The 19842-nt window shown below is 39.8% G+C and overlaps 1 protein-coding gene across 9 annotated transcripts in view; it reads right to left on the bottom strand.

The window, feature by feature from the left end:
• The window catches only part of CSNK1A1 (casein kinase 1 alpha 1), a 48929-nt gene extending 29452 nt beyond the window's left edge, over window positions 1-19477 (bottom strand). For 3 of the 9 annotated variants that reach the window (XM_004384908.2, XM_004384909.2, XM_004384911.2), the window contains exons 1-2: window positions 18764-19477; window positions 18001-18107 (exon numbers count right to left, since the gene is read on the bottom strand). In XM_004384908.2, the coding sequence (XP_004384965.1) occupies window positions 18001-18107; window positions 18764-18886 (230 nt within the window). In that variant the 5' untranslated portion in view covers window positions 18887-19477. The remainder of the gene's footprint in view (window positions 1-18000; window positions 18108-18763) is intronic. The other 6 variants (XR_002825387.1, XM_023739153.1, XR_002825388.1 and 3 more) reach the window with 4 other exon arrangements.
• Between the last annotated feature and the right edge of the window lie 365 nt (window positions 19478-19842).

Raw genomic sequence — 19842 nt, 5'->3', positions numbered from 1 at the left:
TAGTCAATGTCACTGAACTGTGCATGTAGAAATTTTTGAAATGGTGTATCTTTGGCTATGTGTATTTTCACCAAATAAAAAGGTTGAGAAGTTAGAGGGTTGACATGTCGTGGGGTTGTTAACCAATGTCATAAAGCAATATGTGTACTACTGTTTCATGAGAACCTATTTGTTCTGTAAGCCTTCACCTGAAGTACAATTAAAAAAAAAAAGTTAAAAAAAATTAAAAAAAAAAGAATAAGGGAACTATTCCATACAAGAGCACCAAATTCAGAAAAGAGCTAAGGCAGCAAACGGAAGGCACAAAAAGTCAAGTAAGCAAAATGAAACAAAGTATAAACCAACCCTCATTAAGGCCATGTCTTATCTCTACATAGGCAGATTTCACTGACATAAAACAATAAACAAGCAAATTTTCCAACCATCCCTCTAAACCCAAATACAAACCTGAAATGTAAAAGACACAAACTCATACTTCTTATCTTCATGAAATTACACAACTTCATAAAGCACTTTTTAAGGAAATGATGTGCAAAGTAAGCCTTTAACAGAATCCTGCCATGATAATTAGAAACCAGGATATCAGAAACACATAAAAAAAAAATTATTCGGCATTTTTCTCTATACTCACTTCAGTGTATGAACATAAGACAAAACCACTATTCTTAATGCCAAGAAGATAAACACTCCATTAAACCCAGCAAAAATACACACATTTGAAAGCCATTTTTCTCTTTGGAGCAATCAGGTAGCCCTACAATAACCAGGTCCTTCTGCTCTAGAAAGGAGCCCTGGTGGCACAGTGGTTAAGCGCTCAGCCACTAACTGAAAGGCAGGCTCCCCAGGAGAAAGATGAGGCAGTCTGCTTCTGTTACAGACTGATTGTATCCTCCCAAAAATGTGTATCAACATAGCGAGGCCATGATTCCCAGTACTGTGTGGCTGTCCACCATTTTCTGATCTGAGATGATTATCCTACGTGCTGTAAATCCTAACCTCTATGCTAATGAGGCAGGAATAGAGGCAGTTATGTTCATGAGGCAGGACTCAATCTACAGGATTATGTTGTATCTTGAGTCAATCTCTTCTGAAATATAAAAGAGAATCAGAGAGGAAGGGGACTTCATGCCACCAAGAAAGAAGAGCCTGGAGTGGAGCGTGTCCTCTGGACCCGGGGTCCCTGCACTGAGAAGCTCCTAGACCAGGGGAAAATTGACCATAAGGACCTTCCGCCAGAACCAACAGACAGAAAGCATTCCCCGGGAGTTGGCACCCTAAATTCGAACTTCTAGTCTATTAAGACTGTGAGAGAATAAATTTCTGTTTGTTAAAGCCATCCACTTGTGGTATTTGTTACAGCAGCACTAGATAACTAAGACAGCGTCCATAAAGATTTACAAGATTTACTGCCCCTATGGGGCAGTTCTACTCGTTATGAGTCAGAATCAACTCGATGGCAGTGGGTATATCTGCTCTAGATATTGGCAGTATTAACTGCTTACCTGTGGTCAATTTCATATAACCATAAATGTATACTTACAGGATAGGTGTTTCTATCTTTCATACTTTCCTTTGGTCTCAAGGAATATACAGCCTACTTGTCTAAAGCTAACACCTCATCCCCTCCATCTGTGCTTTCCACCTGGACTAACTCATCTAGACGTTAATTATATACCTATTAAGAACCAGGTATGGTCTTCTGCTTATCCAAATCCTACTTATTCAGTCTTTACGTCGGTTCCATGTTTTCCGCGTGTATTTTGAGAGCTTCTAACTCTCTGTTTTTAATCCCAACCTCCTAAAGCCCAGATGCCAAAGAAATCTTTAGTAGCCTGCCCCACACGGGTCTCCTACTTCACAGAATTCCCATGGCCACAGATTATTGCTTGTATTACCCAATCTTTGCTGTCTGGTGGGATCAAATTTACATTTTTTTTCCCTTTTTTAATACTCTTTATGGAATCTGTGTAATGAACAGGCACTAACTTGATTCTCTTAGTTCATTTAAGCTTGTAGACAGTCTGAAACATACCAACACCAAACCTTCACTCCTATTCTCTACCTTCTAGGGGCCTTCGAGCTAAAAATTCAGGCCTTATCTTTAGACAATTTTAATAAACGTACAAGACGTGTCACTAAGTGCAGTGTGATAAAGTGATGTGCACATTGTAGGTGCACAGATATCTGTGATATTAAGAAAAAGAACTCCAGTTTGATTTGGAGTTTATTATATCTAATAGTTTTAAAACACCCAGAAGAAATCAAGTAATTTGATGGATGAAAAGTAAAAAAAAAAATTCTTTTTTTACAGTGGTCTTATTTTCCATTTGTTTGCTTCAAATTACCTTTAGATTTCAATGTTAACCCGAACAGTCAAGAAAGTAGGCTGACGAATTGGTTCACAATTTATAAAACCATCATTACTTACTCAGAGCATAAAAAAGGTACCTTACATTCTGAAAAAGATGCTAAGAGAAGGCAAGGTCTATGTCTGCTCTCATCTCCTTTCCTCTAAACCCATATCCAAACTAAATCTAGTTAGAAAAATAAGACATGCATTAAAAGCACAATGTAAGATGATACATACACAAGTCAATGGAGGTAACAAAAAATGCTAACAGAACTCAGAGAACTAAAAGATCTATGGGAGCTAAGTCTATCTAAAGGGGCACTGTGAAAATGGTTTGTTGCCAGTCAGATCCTGAAAGACAGATAATATTCTGACAGGGAGGGTAGAAAAGGGCATACCAGGCAGGGGCAACAACAGGAACAAAATTGTGTGTGTAGTAGGGGGAGGTGTTTAGGGGTAACTTGTTCTACACTAAGAGTTCTTAATCTTTTTGGTACCATGGAATCCCCTTTGGTAGCCTCGTAAGGCCTATAGATCCCGTCTTAATGTTTTTAAATGCATAAAATAAAATACACAGCATTGTAAAGAAAATCAATTATACTGACATTCAGCTACCAAAATATTACTTATAAAATCAATTAGTGGTATACTAATACACATGCCCTCTTTATTGATGCAGTAAATAGTAAGATAGAGTGGGTCTAATCACTTCTGTAATTTTTAAATAGTGATGAGTATAAAGCACACTTTAAGATATCTGCATAACAGTAATGTGATATGAAAATATCTGTGATTTCTACTGGTGACAAAGTTATGAGTACTGCTAAAACTACGGTTTCTTGCCTACATTCATAATTGAAGGAAATGTTAGAATTTAGTTAGAGGTTCATGAAAATAAAGATGTAATTTTTTTTGTAGGCAAACAGATCTCTTCAGGGCATGGTCCTTGACTTCCTACTCTAAAATCAATCTTTGGTTATAGAATAAGATCTAAAATCTGGGTACCACGTGTTTTACTCAGCAATAATACTGTCAACTTAGACGATTCATTTTTCTTCTTTTCCATCCCAACTCTTCTTCCTAACTGCTACTAATCCTTTGCTCTTATCATCCCCAAGATCCTTGAATTATACTATAATATTCTCAAATTTCTGTCTCCCTGTTCCTTGCCCTTTACCTTCGAAGACACATAAATGTTTCTTAACCCTAAAAATTATATATATATATACAAACTCAAAAACTTTTGATATATACCACCATTCTTAAACCTACTACTCATTTGTCCATTCAATATTTATAGCAGCTAACAAGACAAAAACAAATAATCCCTCCTCTCACGGCTTACAATCTAGTGTGTGTATACAAATAAATAAATAACACATGCAATCAAGGAGAGAAGTGTGTTCAGAGGGTATAAAATATGGGCACCCAATCTATTTTTTATGGAGAGGCATCAGTGAAAGCTTCTCTGAGGAAGTAAGGATGATTCTTGAACGAAAAACAGCAGATGGCCAAATGAATGGGTGGGTGGGAGTTAGGGGCATGCCTGAGCTGGTACTCACAAAAAATTTAAAGTAGCATACTGTATGTGGTTGATATATATTACAAGATTACCTTGTTTCCCTGTTTACCAGTTAATTTGTTGAAAACCTGCTTTTATACCTGCTGTCGAAGTGCTCATTTCTTCCTTGGTTCCCAGTAATCTCACCATACTACACAAAATTAATATTTCAAAGATCACAAATGATCTCATTTTTTTCAGTCCTTGCTGTCACTGCTCTCCCTAATACTGGTAGTGGCAGTGGTGCTGGGGACCACATGCAGAGAACTGGAAGGTACAGGAGGACACACTGGTGCTGTGTCCCTTCAAGTCGATTTTGACTCATAGTGACCCTACAGGACAGAAAGGAACTGTCCATAGGGTTTCCTAAGCTGAAATCTTTACAGGAGCAGATCACGAGGTCTTTTCTCCCATGGAGCCACTGGCAGGTTCAAACCACCAGCCTCTGGGTTAGCAGCCAAGCAATTTCCTTTAACTTCAAGCCCACTATCCCGACTCTCCTCTTGCCTTGATTAACTGAATTTTCACCAAGGTTCTGTCCTCACTTCTCAAATAACTTACTTTCTCCACCATCACTTTTATGCTGATCTTGTTCAGATCTAATTCTAATTCCAGTCCTAATTCCCTGGCTAGGTTCAATTCTGTATTTTCTAACTACAGAACAGCTAAATTGTGGGATACCCTCGAACTTTAAACTCAACATGTCCAAAGCCATAACCGTCTACCCTACTTCTAAAATATCAAAATTGAGTCCTTTTCCTGACGTCCTAATCTAAATCTCATGTTCTCAAGGCTTGAAGTGACTTACCTCCACTCCTCGAAAAAGGAAAATATGATATGTACATTAAAACACTTGAGCAAGAAAATAATGGAAATCAACCACACTTGTTACCAAATATCCCTCAGCACACTATTCAGACTGAATGGTTTGACCTTTTGGGTAATTTTTGTACTATAAGGATCATTTGTATTACAGATAGTGGTTTTATGTATAAAAATACTAAGAAAACAATTTTGGATGGATGGAACCTTCTCCCCCTACTCGTTAATTAATTTGCTTGGTAAAATCCTTTTTTGAAGTGGAAGGAATGGAAAAAAAGACATAAGTTCTAGGCTAGAAATGTTACATAAGAAAGGGGCAAATGGAAGAGTCAACATAAGCTACTGGAAAGGAAAGACAATAACCTGAAAGAAGAAAAAGCGACGGATAAGTAAGTGAACGGCTATCCATAAATTGTGTGCAGAACTGAGCTAATAATAAAGACTCGGAAGTACTCATAAAAATAAGCCTGTCAGTGACCAGACAATTAAAAAGTGGTCCAGTAAACTAGCAGTTCGGTTTAAAAATGGGAAGCAGGCTAAACGGACAGAATATGTGAATACTGGACCAGCAGCCAGAAACACAGGTTCTAGTCCCGACTTTGTCATTTTCTTGCTCTGTGACTTTATGTTAAGCCATTTTTAGTCACTGGTCAAACATTTCTAATATAACCTATTACAAGAGGTGCTGTGATAATTATGAAATGGTCTGTGTATAAGCACTTTGTAAATTATAAAGATTCTTGGGCTCTACTCCAGAACTGGTGAATCAAAAAATCTGAGGGTGAGGCAGTGAAACTTCAATTTTTAACTAGCTCAGTAGGTAATTATTATGCATGACCGAGGTTTGAGAAATGATGACTTAGCAGAATTCACATGAATAGCACCTTAATGGGATCCCACTGGCCTGCTCCAATCCAGGCAATCTCTGGATGTGGTAGAGGCTGCAGGGTACTGTTTGGGGTCATACTCAGTACACTATCCCCTTGATGTTAAGGAAACATTCATATCTTCATACAGTTTGAGATTCAGAGAATATCCTTCCTTATAGTTTTCAGCAGAAAACAAATTCACAACTATATGCCACCACCCATGGCAGATGCTCGAAACAAATGTAAGCCTCACAAAACTTGTCTATTCACTAAAATGTGCCCAGTATTTTAAACTGTGCCTGGCATACAGTAGGCACTCATGTTTGTTAACTGAATGAAAAACTGCTTGCTTATTCTCTACAAGGTACACTAAAGGTGTTGTAAAGTGTATTAAGCTCACCAGGACAGTCTACCATCAGAGCTTTTCACTAAAGAGTAGATGCTAGTAAGACTCATTTTTGTTAGAGGGATAAAAGTAGTAATATTACGGAGGTTCAGAAACTGGCAATAGGAGTATTTCAGTAGGTGGAGTTTGGTGGTAAGAATAATTTGTCAAGTGGGAACAGCCAAAAACAAAACAAACATCCAACTTGAACAGCGAACAGCATAGGAATGGAAAAGGGAAAGAATGATCTTTTTTATATGTAAAACTATGAGCTCCAGTCTGATTATAAAAATTTCATGAATGTACCATTATGGGTAAGCACTTGAATAGTAGCAGAAAGGCTGGCAGTTTAAACCCACCCAGGTGCCTACAAAGACAGCCTGGAAATCTGCTTTCGAAAGGTCACGGCCTTGAAAACCCTATGGAGCAGTTCTACTCTGAACACACGGGGTCGCCAGGAGTCAGAATCAACTTGAAGGCAACAAACAACACCACCACCTTCCAACAAGCTACCACATGTCTATAAATGGAGACTTGCATGTAGCTATAATACTGAACAGGTTTCAGAGTAGCTTCCCAACTAAGATAGGCTAGGAAGAAAGGCTTGGTGATCTACTTTTGAAAATCAGCCAATGAAAACTCTACAGATCACAATGGACCAATCAGCAATCGAACATGGATGATGAAAGACCAGGCAGCATCTAGTTCTGTTGTGCATGGGGTCACTGTGAGTCAGAAGAGTTGGAGGCAAGCTTGAAGGCAGTCAACATTAACAACAAACCTCTCAACCTCTCAACAAACATAGCAGCTTTGAATCAGATCTCACACTTCCCTTTCCCATAAAAGCCACATTAAGGACAGAATGGTTTGACAGGGTAGGGAAATGTAGCAGCTAAGTACCGAGAACAGCCTCCTGATGAGCTGCAAATAGCAAATACAGGACAACCTCAACTTCAAAAGGTTAAATTTGCAAACCTCTCTCCATTGTACACTCAATGATGGCACAAACAAAACTTACATATGGATGATTCATACTGTGTATGTTTCAGCCACTGTCAGTCTTCTGTACTTCCTTTAAAAAAAGAAAAAAACCTTGCATACTAAAGCTGTTATATCTCTTCTTCCTTAAAAAAAAATCCATCCTTACTAAAGCTGCTATAAGAAGCAACTTCTTGATGCTGCTGAACTACAACCAAAAGACACTCCAAAAGGCCAACAGCGCTAACTACAGATGTTAGTAGGTACTTAAGCTGATAAAAGTCCACAATAGTAAGCCTCTACTGTGAAGTAAATGGACATTAGCTTTTAATGATATAGTAGTATTTTTACACGAGCATTCAAAACTAAATGAACTAGTACAGTCACATTTCCATTTGAAAACTGGCTGCCAGCTAGTGGGTTCTGCTGAATATGTAAGAAATGGTAAGTACTACAGGATTGGTGATTATACCCATTAGGAACTGAACTGTGCATGTATCTGGTAGCTCTAAAATTTTATATATATCATGTGTAGTATCCATAACTTTCTTCAGGATTCGATTAAAATAGTAAAACAAGGAACAGAAAAGAACCCCATCTGTAAGACACAGTCCTTGCCCTCAAGGAGCTTCTAGACTGCTTTCCTCTGGGAAAGCATCTGAGACACGTGAAGAAGAAAATGGTTTCTTTCACATATGGGTTTTTGATACTTCTCAGAAATCAAGGTTTTCGATTGTATAGGATTACAGCGTAATTTTCAGTACCATGTTTCCTGGTATAGGATTTCCTAAATTAACCTACTAATTCACAGGAGAAGGCACGTAAGTTAAAAACCCAGCTGTATCCAAGCTGTAGTTCTAGGAAAAGACTGGAATTGGTGGGAGTGAGCAGGGGGACAACAGTCACCATTCCTTGAAACATGGTATAGTATAGTGACTAGAGAACTTTGCTTCACATCAGAAACACCTGGGAGGCTTTTAAAAATTCTGATGCCTAAGTTACACCCAAATCAATGAAATCAAAATGTCTAGGGTTAGGAGCCAGCCAGGCGCCAATATTTTTTAAAGATCCGCATGTGACTTCAAAACCAAAAACCCTTTACCATTGGGTCAACTCCGACTCACAGCTATCCTACAGGACAGAGTAGACTGCCCCATGGGATTTCCAAGGCTGTAAATCTTAACAGAAGCAGACTGCCACATCTTTCTCCCATAGAGCAGCTGGTGGAGTCAAACCGCTGACCTTTGATTAGCAGCCGAGCGCTTAACCACTGCGCTGCCAGGGCTCCTTCATGTGACTAGTGGGCGGCAAAGTTCAGGAACCATTGATACAATAGAAAGAGGCAGTTAAGACCAGCTCAAATCACACATTAGCTGCGTGACTTTATGCAAATAAACCAGTAAGTCACACTTTATTTAAAACCAAATTAACAGGATTGTTGTAATGATTAAATGAGATTATGTGCAATGCATGTGCATGTAGAAGGAAAAAAGAATTAAGTCTTAGCCACACAGAATTCAACTATAACTACACCCTTATTTCAATAGTATACATCAATGTTCTGAATAAATAAGAGGCAGCTATACCTAAAAGAGAAGCCCTGGTTAAGAGCTATGGATGCTAACCAAAAGGCTGGCAGTTCGAATCCACCAGCCGCTCTTTGGAAACGCTACGGGACAGTTCTATTTCGTCCTATAGGGTTGCTAAGAGTCCAAATAGACTTCACGGCAACAGGTATACCCAAGAGGAGGGACCCTAGTGGCCCAATAGTTAAAGCACTGAGCTGCTAACCTAAAGGTTGGTGGTTCAAACGCACCCGGCAGCTCCGCAGGAAAAAGACCTGGTAATCTGCTTGTCTTAAAGCCAAGAAAACCCTATGGGGCAGTTCTACTCTGTCACATGGGGTCGCTATGAGTCAAAAACAACTCAATGGCACCCAACAACAATAACAACATACACTTTAAACAAATTATAACTGCACCAGAGAATGAAAGCAGCATCTTTTATCCTACTAATCCTATCAATTTATATAACGCATTAAAAAAACTCAAGACCTGGTTGGTCTTACAAAATCCCTTTCAGAAATGAAAGCTGACATTACAAATTATAGAACTCATTCCGGGTTCTGTAAATCTAGACAGCATCACTACCAAAACTCTAACTTTGACTCTCAACATAATCTTTCTACTTCCCTTTATATTAAGGATCGGAAGGTACTCTTTCCAGCTAAACATTTTATAACACTTCCAAAGTTGCAAGGAGCCCTGGTGGTGGAGTGGTTAAAGTGCTCAGCTGCTAACCAAAAAGCTCAGCAGTTCAAACCCAGCAGCTGCTCCAAGGGAGAAAGATGTGGTAGTCTGCTTCTGTAAAGATTTACAGCCTTGGAAACCCTACGGGGCAGTTCTACTCTGTCCAATAGAGTTGGAATCAATTCAACGAGTAGGTTTGGGGCCCAAGTCGCCATTAAAAAGACCACAACACACCCCACTGGTCACTCACAGACAAAGGAAAGGCAGTATTGTAGTTCTTCAAAGGAGGAGAGTAAGGTAAAGATCTCAACCATCACGGAGTATTCTTATACTATACCTTATGGTAATAAAACAGATTACTAACTTGTAATATTTTTGTTGTTGCTGAAAACATACACAGCAAAACACAAACCAATTCAACAGTTTCTACATGTACAATCTAGTGACAATGAATACATTCTTCAAGTTGCACAACCATTCTCATCCTCTTTTTCTGAGTTGTTCTTCCATCAGCATAAACTCACTGCCCCCTAAGGTTCCTATCTAATCTTCCAAGTTGTCAATTTGATCCAATATAGTCTTAAAAGAGCATAATTAAGGCAGACCTCTTTTTACTAGTTACGCTAAACTACTGTTTGGTTTTAAGATGACTTCAGGAGATATTCTTGGTTTAAGGTTTAAAGATCATCTCAGGCAGTATTTCAGGAGCTCATCCACCTTCCATGGCTCCAGGAAGCCTGGAGTCCATGCAAATTTGAAATTCTGTTCTGCATTTTTCCCCTTTTGATCAGGATTCTTCTATGAAATCTTTGATCAAAATGTTCAGTAATGGAAGCAGGGCACCATCAGTTCTTCTGGTCTCATGGCAAAGGAGGCGGCTGTTCATGGAGGCAACTAACTTGTAATCTCACATATGGGCAAATCAATATCAAATCCAAAAGAAATAATGTATAACTATGATCCAAAGACCATCTTTAAAAAAAAAAAAAGACCTATGTTGTAGGAATAATGAGGAGTCTACGAAACACCGTACAACAGGGATGAATCTGGGGAACATAATGTTGAGTGAAATAAGTGAATCACAAAAAGACATACATTGTATGGTCCCACTAGTATAAAAAGTCAAGAATAGATACAGAAAGCAACGTTCTTTGATGGTTAGGTTACCAGGGATGGGAGGGGGAATCACTTTCTAGATAGTAGACAATTGTTACTTCTGGTGACAGCAAAAGCAATCCTAAATATGGGTGAAGTCAGCACAACTCGACCAAGGTAAATAAAGACACCAAGAAGTACACATAAAAAAGGGACAATCTCAGTAAATGCTATAACATACACAATTTTCCAACAACAGTAAAAACAACCAAAAAGTATGAGTGTGGCTACGTAAGTAGGCATGGATACATATATGTGTACAGAAAGGCATATGCAAATAAATGCATATGCATGTGTAGGTGTATCCATAGGCATAAGTATACACACATTTGTGTGTGCTGCACATATATAACAAACCACATGTGGGCACAGCTACGGAGGCTTCCTAGACATATCCAAAAATCTCCAGGACTGGTTTACTGGGTCAAAGGGCTTGGGACCACAGTCTCAGAGGACAATTTAGTCAACTGGCATAATACAGTTTACAAAGATAATGTTCTACATCCAAATTTGGTGAGTAGCATCTGGGGTCTTAAAAGCTTATGAATGGCCATCTAAGATACAGCTATTGGTCTCTACTTGTCTGGCGCAAAAGAGAATAATGGAAATCAAAGGCTCAAGGAAGAAACTAGTCCATAAGACTAATAGCCCACATGAACCACAACCTCTTCAAACCTGAGACCTGAAGAACTAGCTGGTGCCCAGCTACCACTGCCAATCATTCTGAGCAGGGACTCGACAGAAGGTCCTGGATAGGATGGGAGAAAAATGTAGAACAAAACTCAAATTTCTAAAAAAGGCCAGACCTACAGGACCAAGAGACTAGAGGAAGATCCAAAATTACTACCCTAAGATACCGTTGAACCTGGAATTGAAGCTATTTCTGCAGGCCACATTTCGGTCAAATAACAGATTGGCTTATAAAATAAACAATATCACCAGTGAGTAATGGGTTGCCTTAAATGATTAACTATGAGACCAAATGGTCAACAGTTACCCAAAAGCAGAGAGGAGACAGCAACGAGGGAAAGGGCAACTATATCAATGGAAACGGAACAAAAATGGAAATAATGAGAATGCTGACACATTGCAAAAACTGTAACCAACAACACAGAACAATTTGTATAAAAACTGTTAAAAGGGAAGCTAATCTGCTGCATAAACTTTCATCTAAAACACATTATTACTTTTACAAAAGTCAAATATTCCTTATCTCAATAGGGGTGTGGGTTATTATGAGTGTACATATTTGTCAAAACTTATCCATCAGTACGTGAAGATCTGTGCATTTCACTGTTATGTAAATTATACCTTAGCTTTTATAAGTCCTAGTAAGACATGGGAGGCCTGGTGGCACAGTGGTTAAGAGTTCAGCTGCTAATCAAAAGGTCGGCAGTCTGAATCCACCAACTGCTCCTTGGAAATCCTATGGGGCAGTTCTACTCTGTCTTACAGGGTCACTATGAATTGGAATTGACTCGACAGCAACTAGTAGTAAAACATGCATCAGTCATACTATATTAATTCTGGTCATCTCAAACTATAAGTGATTTGAGATTGTATCAGCAAAAAAAAAGTAACAAAAAGAATCATTTTAATTATGTATTAATTTATATTATGAAAGCTACTAAGGTACTCATATAACCTCAGAAAAACTTCTGTTAACCTCTAGGACTGATTTTAAGAATATAATAAAGCAAGCTGAAAAGATTCATTTTATAACATTTGCCTCAAATGCTCTAGTTTTCTCAGTTTATAGAATTCTTGGCATGAAAGTTCCTTACTAAGCAATGACAGATCATGAGAAACCTTACTAAATGACACTTTAGGTACAGATTAAATATACTTTGAAACAAAATGATCTAGCTCTAAAAACTACAAAAACAAAGTTAGTAAAAGCCACGTACTTTACAATGGCTGGAGTCCTGGTGGCATAGTGGTTAAGAGGTCGGCTGCTAACCAAAAGGCTGGCAGTTGAATCCACCAGCTGTTCCTTGCAAACCCTATGAGGGCAGTTCTACTCTGTCCTACAGTGTTGCTATGAGTTGGAATCGGCTCGATGGCAAGAGGTTTGGGGTTTTTTGTTGTTTGTTTTTATAATGGTTCACAAGTATTTATTTACTCCAAATTAAGACATAAATTAATAATTGTTATACAAAGTTCTTATCCTACAATCCATGGATTCAAAACAAATGAGAATCCCCTGAATTATGAGCATCCAATAAATAATAATACAATAGGTTACTTACATTTATATGAGAGCTTTTCAGTTGGAAATTGCTTTTACATCACATATGAAGAAGCTATGCCTGAACTTGATAAAGTGACATGCCCAAGAAACAGATTTTTAAGATGCTATGTCAGGACTAGATCCCAGATGATCTGCCCAAGTGACCAAGACCAAAGGGTAGGATGAAAACTGGGACAATGTTGTGTGTATACATGTGAGAGAGAACCAAGGTAAGCGTGTGCACAAGTGCATTTCCTCAAAGGAGAAAAGAAGTCCTCGATCCTCAAAATGTTAAATAAACAAAACTGATTTTGAGTCTCGTTTTCTCTGTTCCCATTTGCCCTCTCTACATGAGGCCAAACGCCAAAAAGTGAAGGAGGCAAAATATGACTCTCCTGCATCAAAACCAAAGGTGTGGGGTTTGTATTGAACAAGCATGATTTGACCTTGACATACACATGGTAACGGCTCACAGTAAAACTGGGAGTCAACACTAGAATAAGCCAAGAGGAAACAGTCTAATTTGTATGACATCTCTCAGGTTCCAAACCAAAAACTGAACTCGTTGCCGTGGAGTTGATTCTGACTCATAGCAACCCATCCGGCTCAAATACGGTAACTAGCATTATTACATTATTCCATAACTAGAAATTCATTATAAGCCAGCATAAAGCACCTTTAGTATACCCCCTGATTCAGTTACTTAAGGATTTAAAATCACATTTCTTGTATATTTAGTAATGTGTAATGCATCTCTCTAATAAAAGACATACCAAACACAGGTGTCACCTTTGTTCTCTGGGCTACAAGCTCAGTGCCAAAACGCTGATTAAAATTTTAGCTGCTTTTAGCAATCAAGAGTAAAGATTAACTAGTGCTCTTTAAATATCTTCTAGAATACATCACACTGAGAAAGAGAGGGCAAAAAAAAAACAACAAAGTGATTAAAAAAAACCCCAAGGTGCCCCGCCCCACCTTCTTTATCTACGATTTCCCTATACAATTCAGTTAATTTACTTCCATCTAAATGGTCAATCTATGGTTTACCTGATACAGATGGCATTCAGAAGAGTCTTGTGTAGTACCTAAATCCTAAGATAATACTCAAAAATAAGAAATAGACATCAAACTCTGATAACCAGCTTTCTAGTACAATCCTGAGACCAACTAGGGCAGTGACTTTTATTAAGCAGGGAACTCTTGTTCAAACAAAACCCTACCAAAAAGTTCAGTATGCAAAAACAAATAGAAATGAATATTCATCCTGCAGAAGAAGGGTAGTAAATCCTAAACCCTCCTGTTCAGCACTCTCCTTCCCCATCCCAGCGAAACCAGAAAATTACTTAGTAAAATCTCTTCATTTTATAGAAGAAGAAACTGATGGGCCCAAAGAGGTTACTGGACTGACTGAGCCTAGATCACCCACATTGCAGACTTAAAGAGTTCAAACCTCCAATACCTGGCTGTCTAGTTAACTGCCCTTTTTAGCTGTATAAATGCTTCTTTATAGAACACATTAACTCAACTCAGAGTGGCACAAAGAAAAACAGGATTGTAACAGAAACACACTAATTTTCAGCGAACTCCCAGATGTCAATTCACAAGGTCCACGGATTTTGATTTCTCAAACCGTCTACAGACTGGATGCCAACCTCTCATTCTTGCTCTTTAAACTAGACGCTATGCTTCTATTTAGCAATAGGCTCCCCAAGTTACACATCAAAGACCTGATCAGGCAGGTCTGCAATGCAGGCCAGGCAACTTTCAGTCCTTATTTTAAGATATCCCAAAGTATCTTAAAGCAAAACCTATAAACAAAAAATCTGCAGGGAAAGGAGGTGCAGGGAAGTGGAATGGGGGAAATGTGAGATGTGTGATGGGTTGTTGTTAGATGCTGTCCAGTCGATTTTGACTCATAGCGACCTCATGTGACAGACTAAAACTGCCGCCCCATAACTGCCTTGGCTGTAATCTTTACGGAAGCAGATTGCCAGGTCTTTCTCCTGCAGAGTCACTGGGTCGGTCTGAACTCCCAACATTTCAGTGGCAGCCACAAGCTTAACCATTTGCACCACGAGGGCTCCTTGTATGAAGGGTAAATGTGCCAAAATCTAAGTTTTTACAATTAATATCAATGCTTCTAAAACACTGGATAACACGGACTGCCTTACTTAATCTAGCTAAAACAGCCAATTTAGTTTAATATTTACCAAGCAAGTATATATAAACAGTTAACGCACTTGGCTGCTAACCAAAAGGTTGGAGGTTCTATTCCACCCAGAGGCACTTTGGAAGAAAGGCTTGGCAATCTACTTCCAAAATACCAGCCATTGAAAATCCTAGGGAGCACAGTTATACTCTTGACACACGTAGGGTAGTCATGAGTCAGAACTGACTCCACAGCAACTGGCTATATATACTATATAGCTGATGCGGAAATAATGGGGAACAAACTGAGTGAATGCAAAGACACTGTCACCCATTCAAAGAATGTTACATAAATCTTTCTTATCCACTACACTGTAAAGGAAAAACCGTTTTTCTTACACTTCACTTTAAAACCAATGAACTACTTTTGTTTCTATGTACCTGACCCTACCACTCCTAAAACAAGCTTACCCTTTCCCCACCCTCAACAGTGACTACATTTCTACCTTAAAAGACTACTCCCAGAAGCCCTACGCTATTCTTGGATGCCCTCCCTAACCAGTTCACCAAGCTTTCTTCCTTAGAGCCAGATTCTGAAATCCCATCTACTCTCCCAGGAAGCCTTAACTTGAAAGTCAGGTAAATCTCTTTAGCCCTGCTCACAGTTTATAACTACCATAACTCTCTTCACTCAGCATCTTATAATAAGCATCTACTACTCTGCTCACAAGTTAATTTCATTTATTCATATGCTTATTCGATATATTATCCGTTGCCTTTGTTGGCTTCTATCACTGTTGCCCTTTTTAAATAAAGCTAGCAGATAAGCTACCATAAAAAAAAAGGCATGTACTTAATTTGGGCTTAGCACTGAAAATGTCAGATAAGCACTTAATGCTTTTGGAAAATGATTTCAAATACATTAAATTCAACCTGATTTGTGAAATTTATAAAACCTCCCAACATAGATGAAGCTCAAAAGCATCATGCTAAGCCAAAGAAGTCAGACATAAAGGACCTCATACTGCATGATTTCACTTACATGTAATTCTAAGAATAGTAATGGAAAACAAATCGTGGTTGCCAGGGGTCAGAGGTGGGGAGGTGAGACTGAATGCAAAGGGAGAGGGGGGAGCTTTTAGGGGTGATGGAACCATTCTAGATCTTGACTGTGGTGGTGGTTACAGGACTATACACTGTTAAATTAAAAAGGCTGAATTGTATTTAATATGAACTATATCTCAATAAATCTGATTAAATATTTTTTTAAAAACCTACCCAATGTGAAGATATACTGTGACAAAGGCATCAAATGATTCTAAACCAAAGCACCCCATTCTAATATGACTCCATCGCAAAACAATTACTGGCATATTCAAAAGGAACTACAACTGGAATATTAACAGAGTCCTAAATGTGATGTAAAAATGTTTTTATAAAGCCTACAGAATGAAAACCAAAGTGCAACTTAAAAAGAAATAGTATCCTGTATGTACTTTGCTGGACTTCAAATGAGTGTTGGAAGTAAAAATAACATACCATATCTAATGCATTACTTAAAAATTAAGAGTACTCATTTGTCCTGGAAAAAACTAACCGATTTTCTTTAACATTATTCTAGTTAAAATCCTGTCTTGTAGTAGAGCCCTTAAATGTAAAACATTTTAAACGTTCATTCCATTCACATTTGCCATTTAGGAGAGAAAAAAGCTAGATATTTTAAATCAAAAGGGTTTCATTCTTCCACAATAATAAATTACTTTCCCACACAATAGGTTTTTTAGAGATGGTAATCACTCAGAATGTCAAATCGAGATCATCTCAGATATCGCATTAATCTTTAACTCATAAAACCTGGAATTTTCTTCAAAATAATTTACTTGATCACTTACAACCAATAGTACACTTTATCATTCAGTTTCTCCATTAAAAACGTTTATCAGCATTGGAAAATTTTAAAGAATAGTGTTCCTTTGGTTGTTTCCACATGAAATTAATGTTATGTAAATCCAGTCCTTAATTCAATAAAAACTGGAATAGAAAGAGGCTACAGGTAAATACCATTCCATTTAATTCTCAACTATCTCTGATCTTTTTGTAAATGTTATTTGAGTAACTGTAAAATGGCTGGGTTTTAAACTATTTTTTAGTCTCTATTCTAAGAAGATTGTTAATCTGAGTCAAACTACTCTAACACCCTTTAAAGCTAACCATTTAAGAGAACCCAATTTTTTTTTAATCTGGTCGTCTTTTATACTGATTACTACTAATATTTGCCTTCACCAATATCCCATATCCCAAAAAAAAGGCCTGACGCCAAGTTTTACTGACAAAATAACAGGTTAAAATTACTTATGAAACTGTGGTTAAGTGATTAACCTTTCTTTTAACACAACTGAGTATATTTCAACATAGTTGGTGCTGCTCAAACTGCCTTTGCCATAACCCATAAAAATTTCAGTACACAGACTGAAATGTACCAAACGTTATCATTAATGAAAGGAATGAGTAATTAACACCCTTAAGAGGAACAGGAAAGATTCTGCACAGTATAATTTGACAATTTCGTGTCGCATCTGCTGCAGACATCACAAACAGGCTGTCATTATGCTATCTACTTCCTCGACCCCCATGGCCTCCTGTAGCTTTATTCTTGGCTTTTCAAAGGTTTAATCCACTCAGGGCAGCTAAAGGGGAAATCAAGGAAGCATAACTTGTGAACCTAAGCATAGGAAAGGTTAGGAAAATGGGGTTGAGTCACGTCGTTCCGCCATTTTCTAAGCGGAGGAGGAAGACATGTTGGAACGAAAACACAACAAAAGAGCAGCCATTTCCCAAGTCAGCTCCAATAGCAACCCGAACTGGCTGAGCCAGGTCACTTCGGCACCTTCAAATCCACTTCACTGGACAAACGTAAGAACATCAGAGGTGCCGACGTAAGGAAATCAGCAGCCAACGCTTCCGCGTAGGGATCAAAGATGACCCGCATACTTAACTGCAAATGAAAGCCTCGGGAAGAATGACGGAAGCTAAATGAAGCAATGTAACAAACTGAAATTCTAAACTAAGTTGGCAAACTAAAATTATACTCAGTGATTGTGGTGACATGGTTCATAGGAAACCACCGGCTGTAGGCAACTCAAGTAACTGAAATACCACGCCCGCGATTTAGCTGGTCCTGTTACCTGCTTCTACCCATTTCCCCATTCCGTACTTCCCTCAGTGGAGCGCCTGTTTGCTTGTGGGTTCTTACCGTATGTGGGGGATGCCAACCCCACCTTGAAGAATCTTATAGAGTTTGCTCTCGTACAGCAACTGGGGATGCCTGGCCTTCTGAGATTCTAGCTTCACTGCCACTTCCTGCAGGGGAAAGAGGGGATGATGGCATCAACATCCCTATGGATTCAATGTCACTGGGGAAAAGCAGGGGATACATTAGCAAAGCTCCAACTCGCGACTACAAGGTGGAAGTGAAAGATTGGGAAGAGAATCTTCTCTTTGTAATTATAAAACGAGGCATCAGCCCCAAAGGCCTCTTGAGGGATAGTGACGAAATTGGTAGTCCTCCAAAGTTCAAGAAAAGGATTCATCCAGAAAAGAGGCAACCTCTGAACGTAATGAGAGGTTTTCAAGGAACTAGGCGATCGGAAACTGTCCTAACTGGAACAACAACCCCAATATAATTCTATATATATATGTGTATATATATATATTATGTGGATCACAGAAACAGGATTTTGCCTTTCTCACGTTAAATGATGGTTTAAAAAAACAAAAGTTCGATGACGGGACATTTCAAAAGCTGGGAAACTTCACAGTTCACTCAACCTTTCTCTCGGCTTCTTTCCCTTTTAGGGAAAAACAGCGGGGAAGGTTCCTACACTAAGAAAAGTGGCTCCCCCTGGGCTGCCCACAGCGTCCGGGGCGGGGGGGTAGGAAGCCCGAGCAGTTGGGGGGAGGGTTGGGGAGATGAGGAAAAAAGCAGCATTATCTTGAACCCCACCCCAGGTAGTTACCTCGCCGTTGGTGATGTTGATCGCCAGATAAATGTCCCCAAAGGAGCCAGAACCGATCTTCCGTACCAGTTTATATTTCCCTCCGACAATGAACTCGGCCTTGGAGCCGCTGCTGCTCGCCATCCTGAGAAACGAAGATGGAAGGCTGGGGCCAAGCCCCGACACCTATGAGGGAAGGATGGGGCCTCTGGGGCTGGTCCACGGAGCAAAGCTGAGGAGGGCGTCAGGAAACGGAAAATGGAGGTCTTTTCTCGGCGTTACAGAACACAGAACCGGCCTAGGAAACCTGATCACCGCCGCTCAGTCAGGTTTCTTTTTGCCAGGCCGCAGTCTGTGAGAGGGTTCTCGCGTTTACTAGGCTGGGCCACTTGCTTCTGGGCGGCCGCCGCTGACTCGCTTTCGCGGCGACGTGTCGCGGGGCTGGAAAAGGGGAACGGTAAGTTAGGGCGGCGCTACCGCTGCCACCACTGCCGCCGGCTCCCGCCCGGAGGAACCCCTGTCACTCCGCCGACGCCGCCATCTTGTTCCTCCGGCTCCAGCCAACACAAAATGCCCCCAGTCTCCCGGAGCCCCTTCTTCACGGCGCAGAGGACTCTGGGAAAGCGATCTCGAGCTCTACCCCACTGGGTTCACAGGCAAGAGGGAGGGCGGAACCGGATCCGTGAGAGTCTCGGCCCACGCTCCGAGCGTCATCCCAGCACCTCCCCGCTGCGCGTGCGCGCTGTACCCCTTGCTGACTGCGCAAGCGTGCCGCGGCCTTTCCTCACCCCCGCCCCGGGCTCACTTCCACTTCCGGTCGTGGTTAGTTCCATTTTGCTTGTGTGGTTACTTGATAGCCGCCTGGTCTTTGGAAGGTCGCGCGGCCCCAACCCTCGAAAGCATATAAGGGAGATGTCACCTTCATATTTCGGGGAATATGGAAGGTTCAGGCCTCTTTGGGAATCCGGTACTGACCTTTGTTCTTTGAGGCGGTTTTTAAACTTTGATCTTTCTTCCGGCCCTCCCCCGGGCCGGCTTATTCTAGCTCAATTTCTGTTTGGAAAACGGCTGTCGTCGCTTCTGGTGGAGAGGAAGAGAAA

Source organism: Trichechus manatus, unplaced genomic scaffold, assembly GCF_000243295.1.
Source record: "Trichechus manatus latirostris isolate Lorelei unplaced genomic scaffold, TriManLat1.0 scaffold00130, whole genome shotgun sequence".
In the NCBI taxonomy this organism is placed as follows: Eukaryota; Metazoa; Chordata; class Mammalia; order Sirenia; family Trichechidae; genus Trichechus; species Trichechus manatus.
This window is presented reverse-complemented; position numbering and strand designations above follow the sequence as displayed.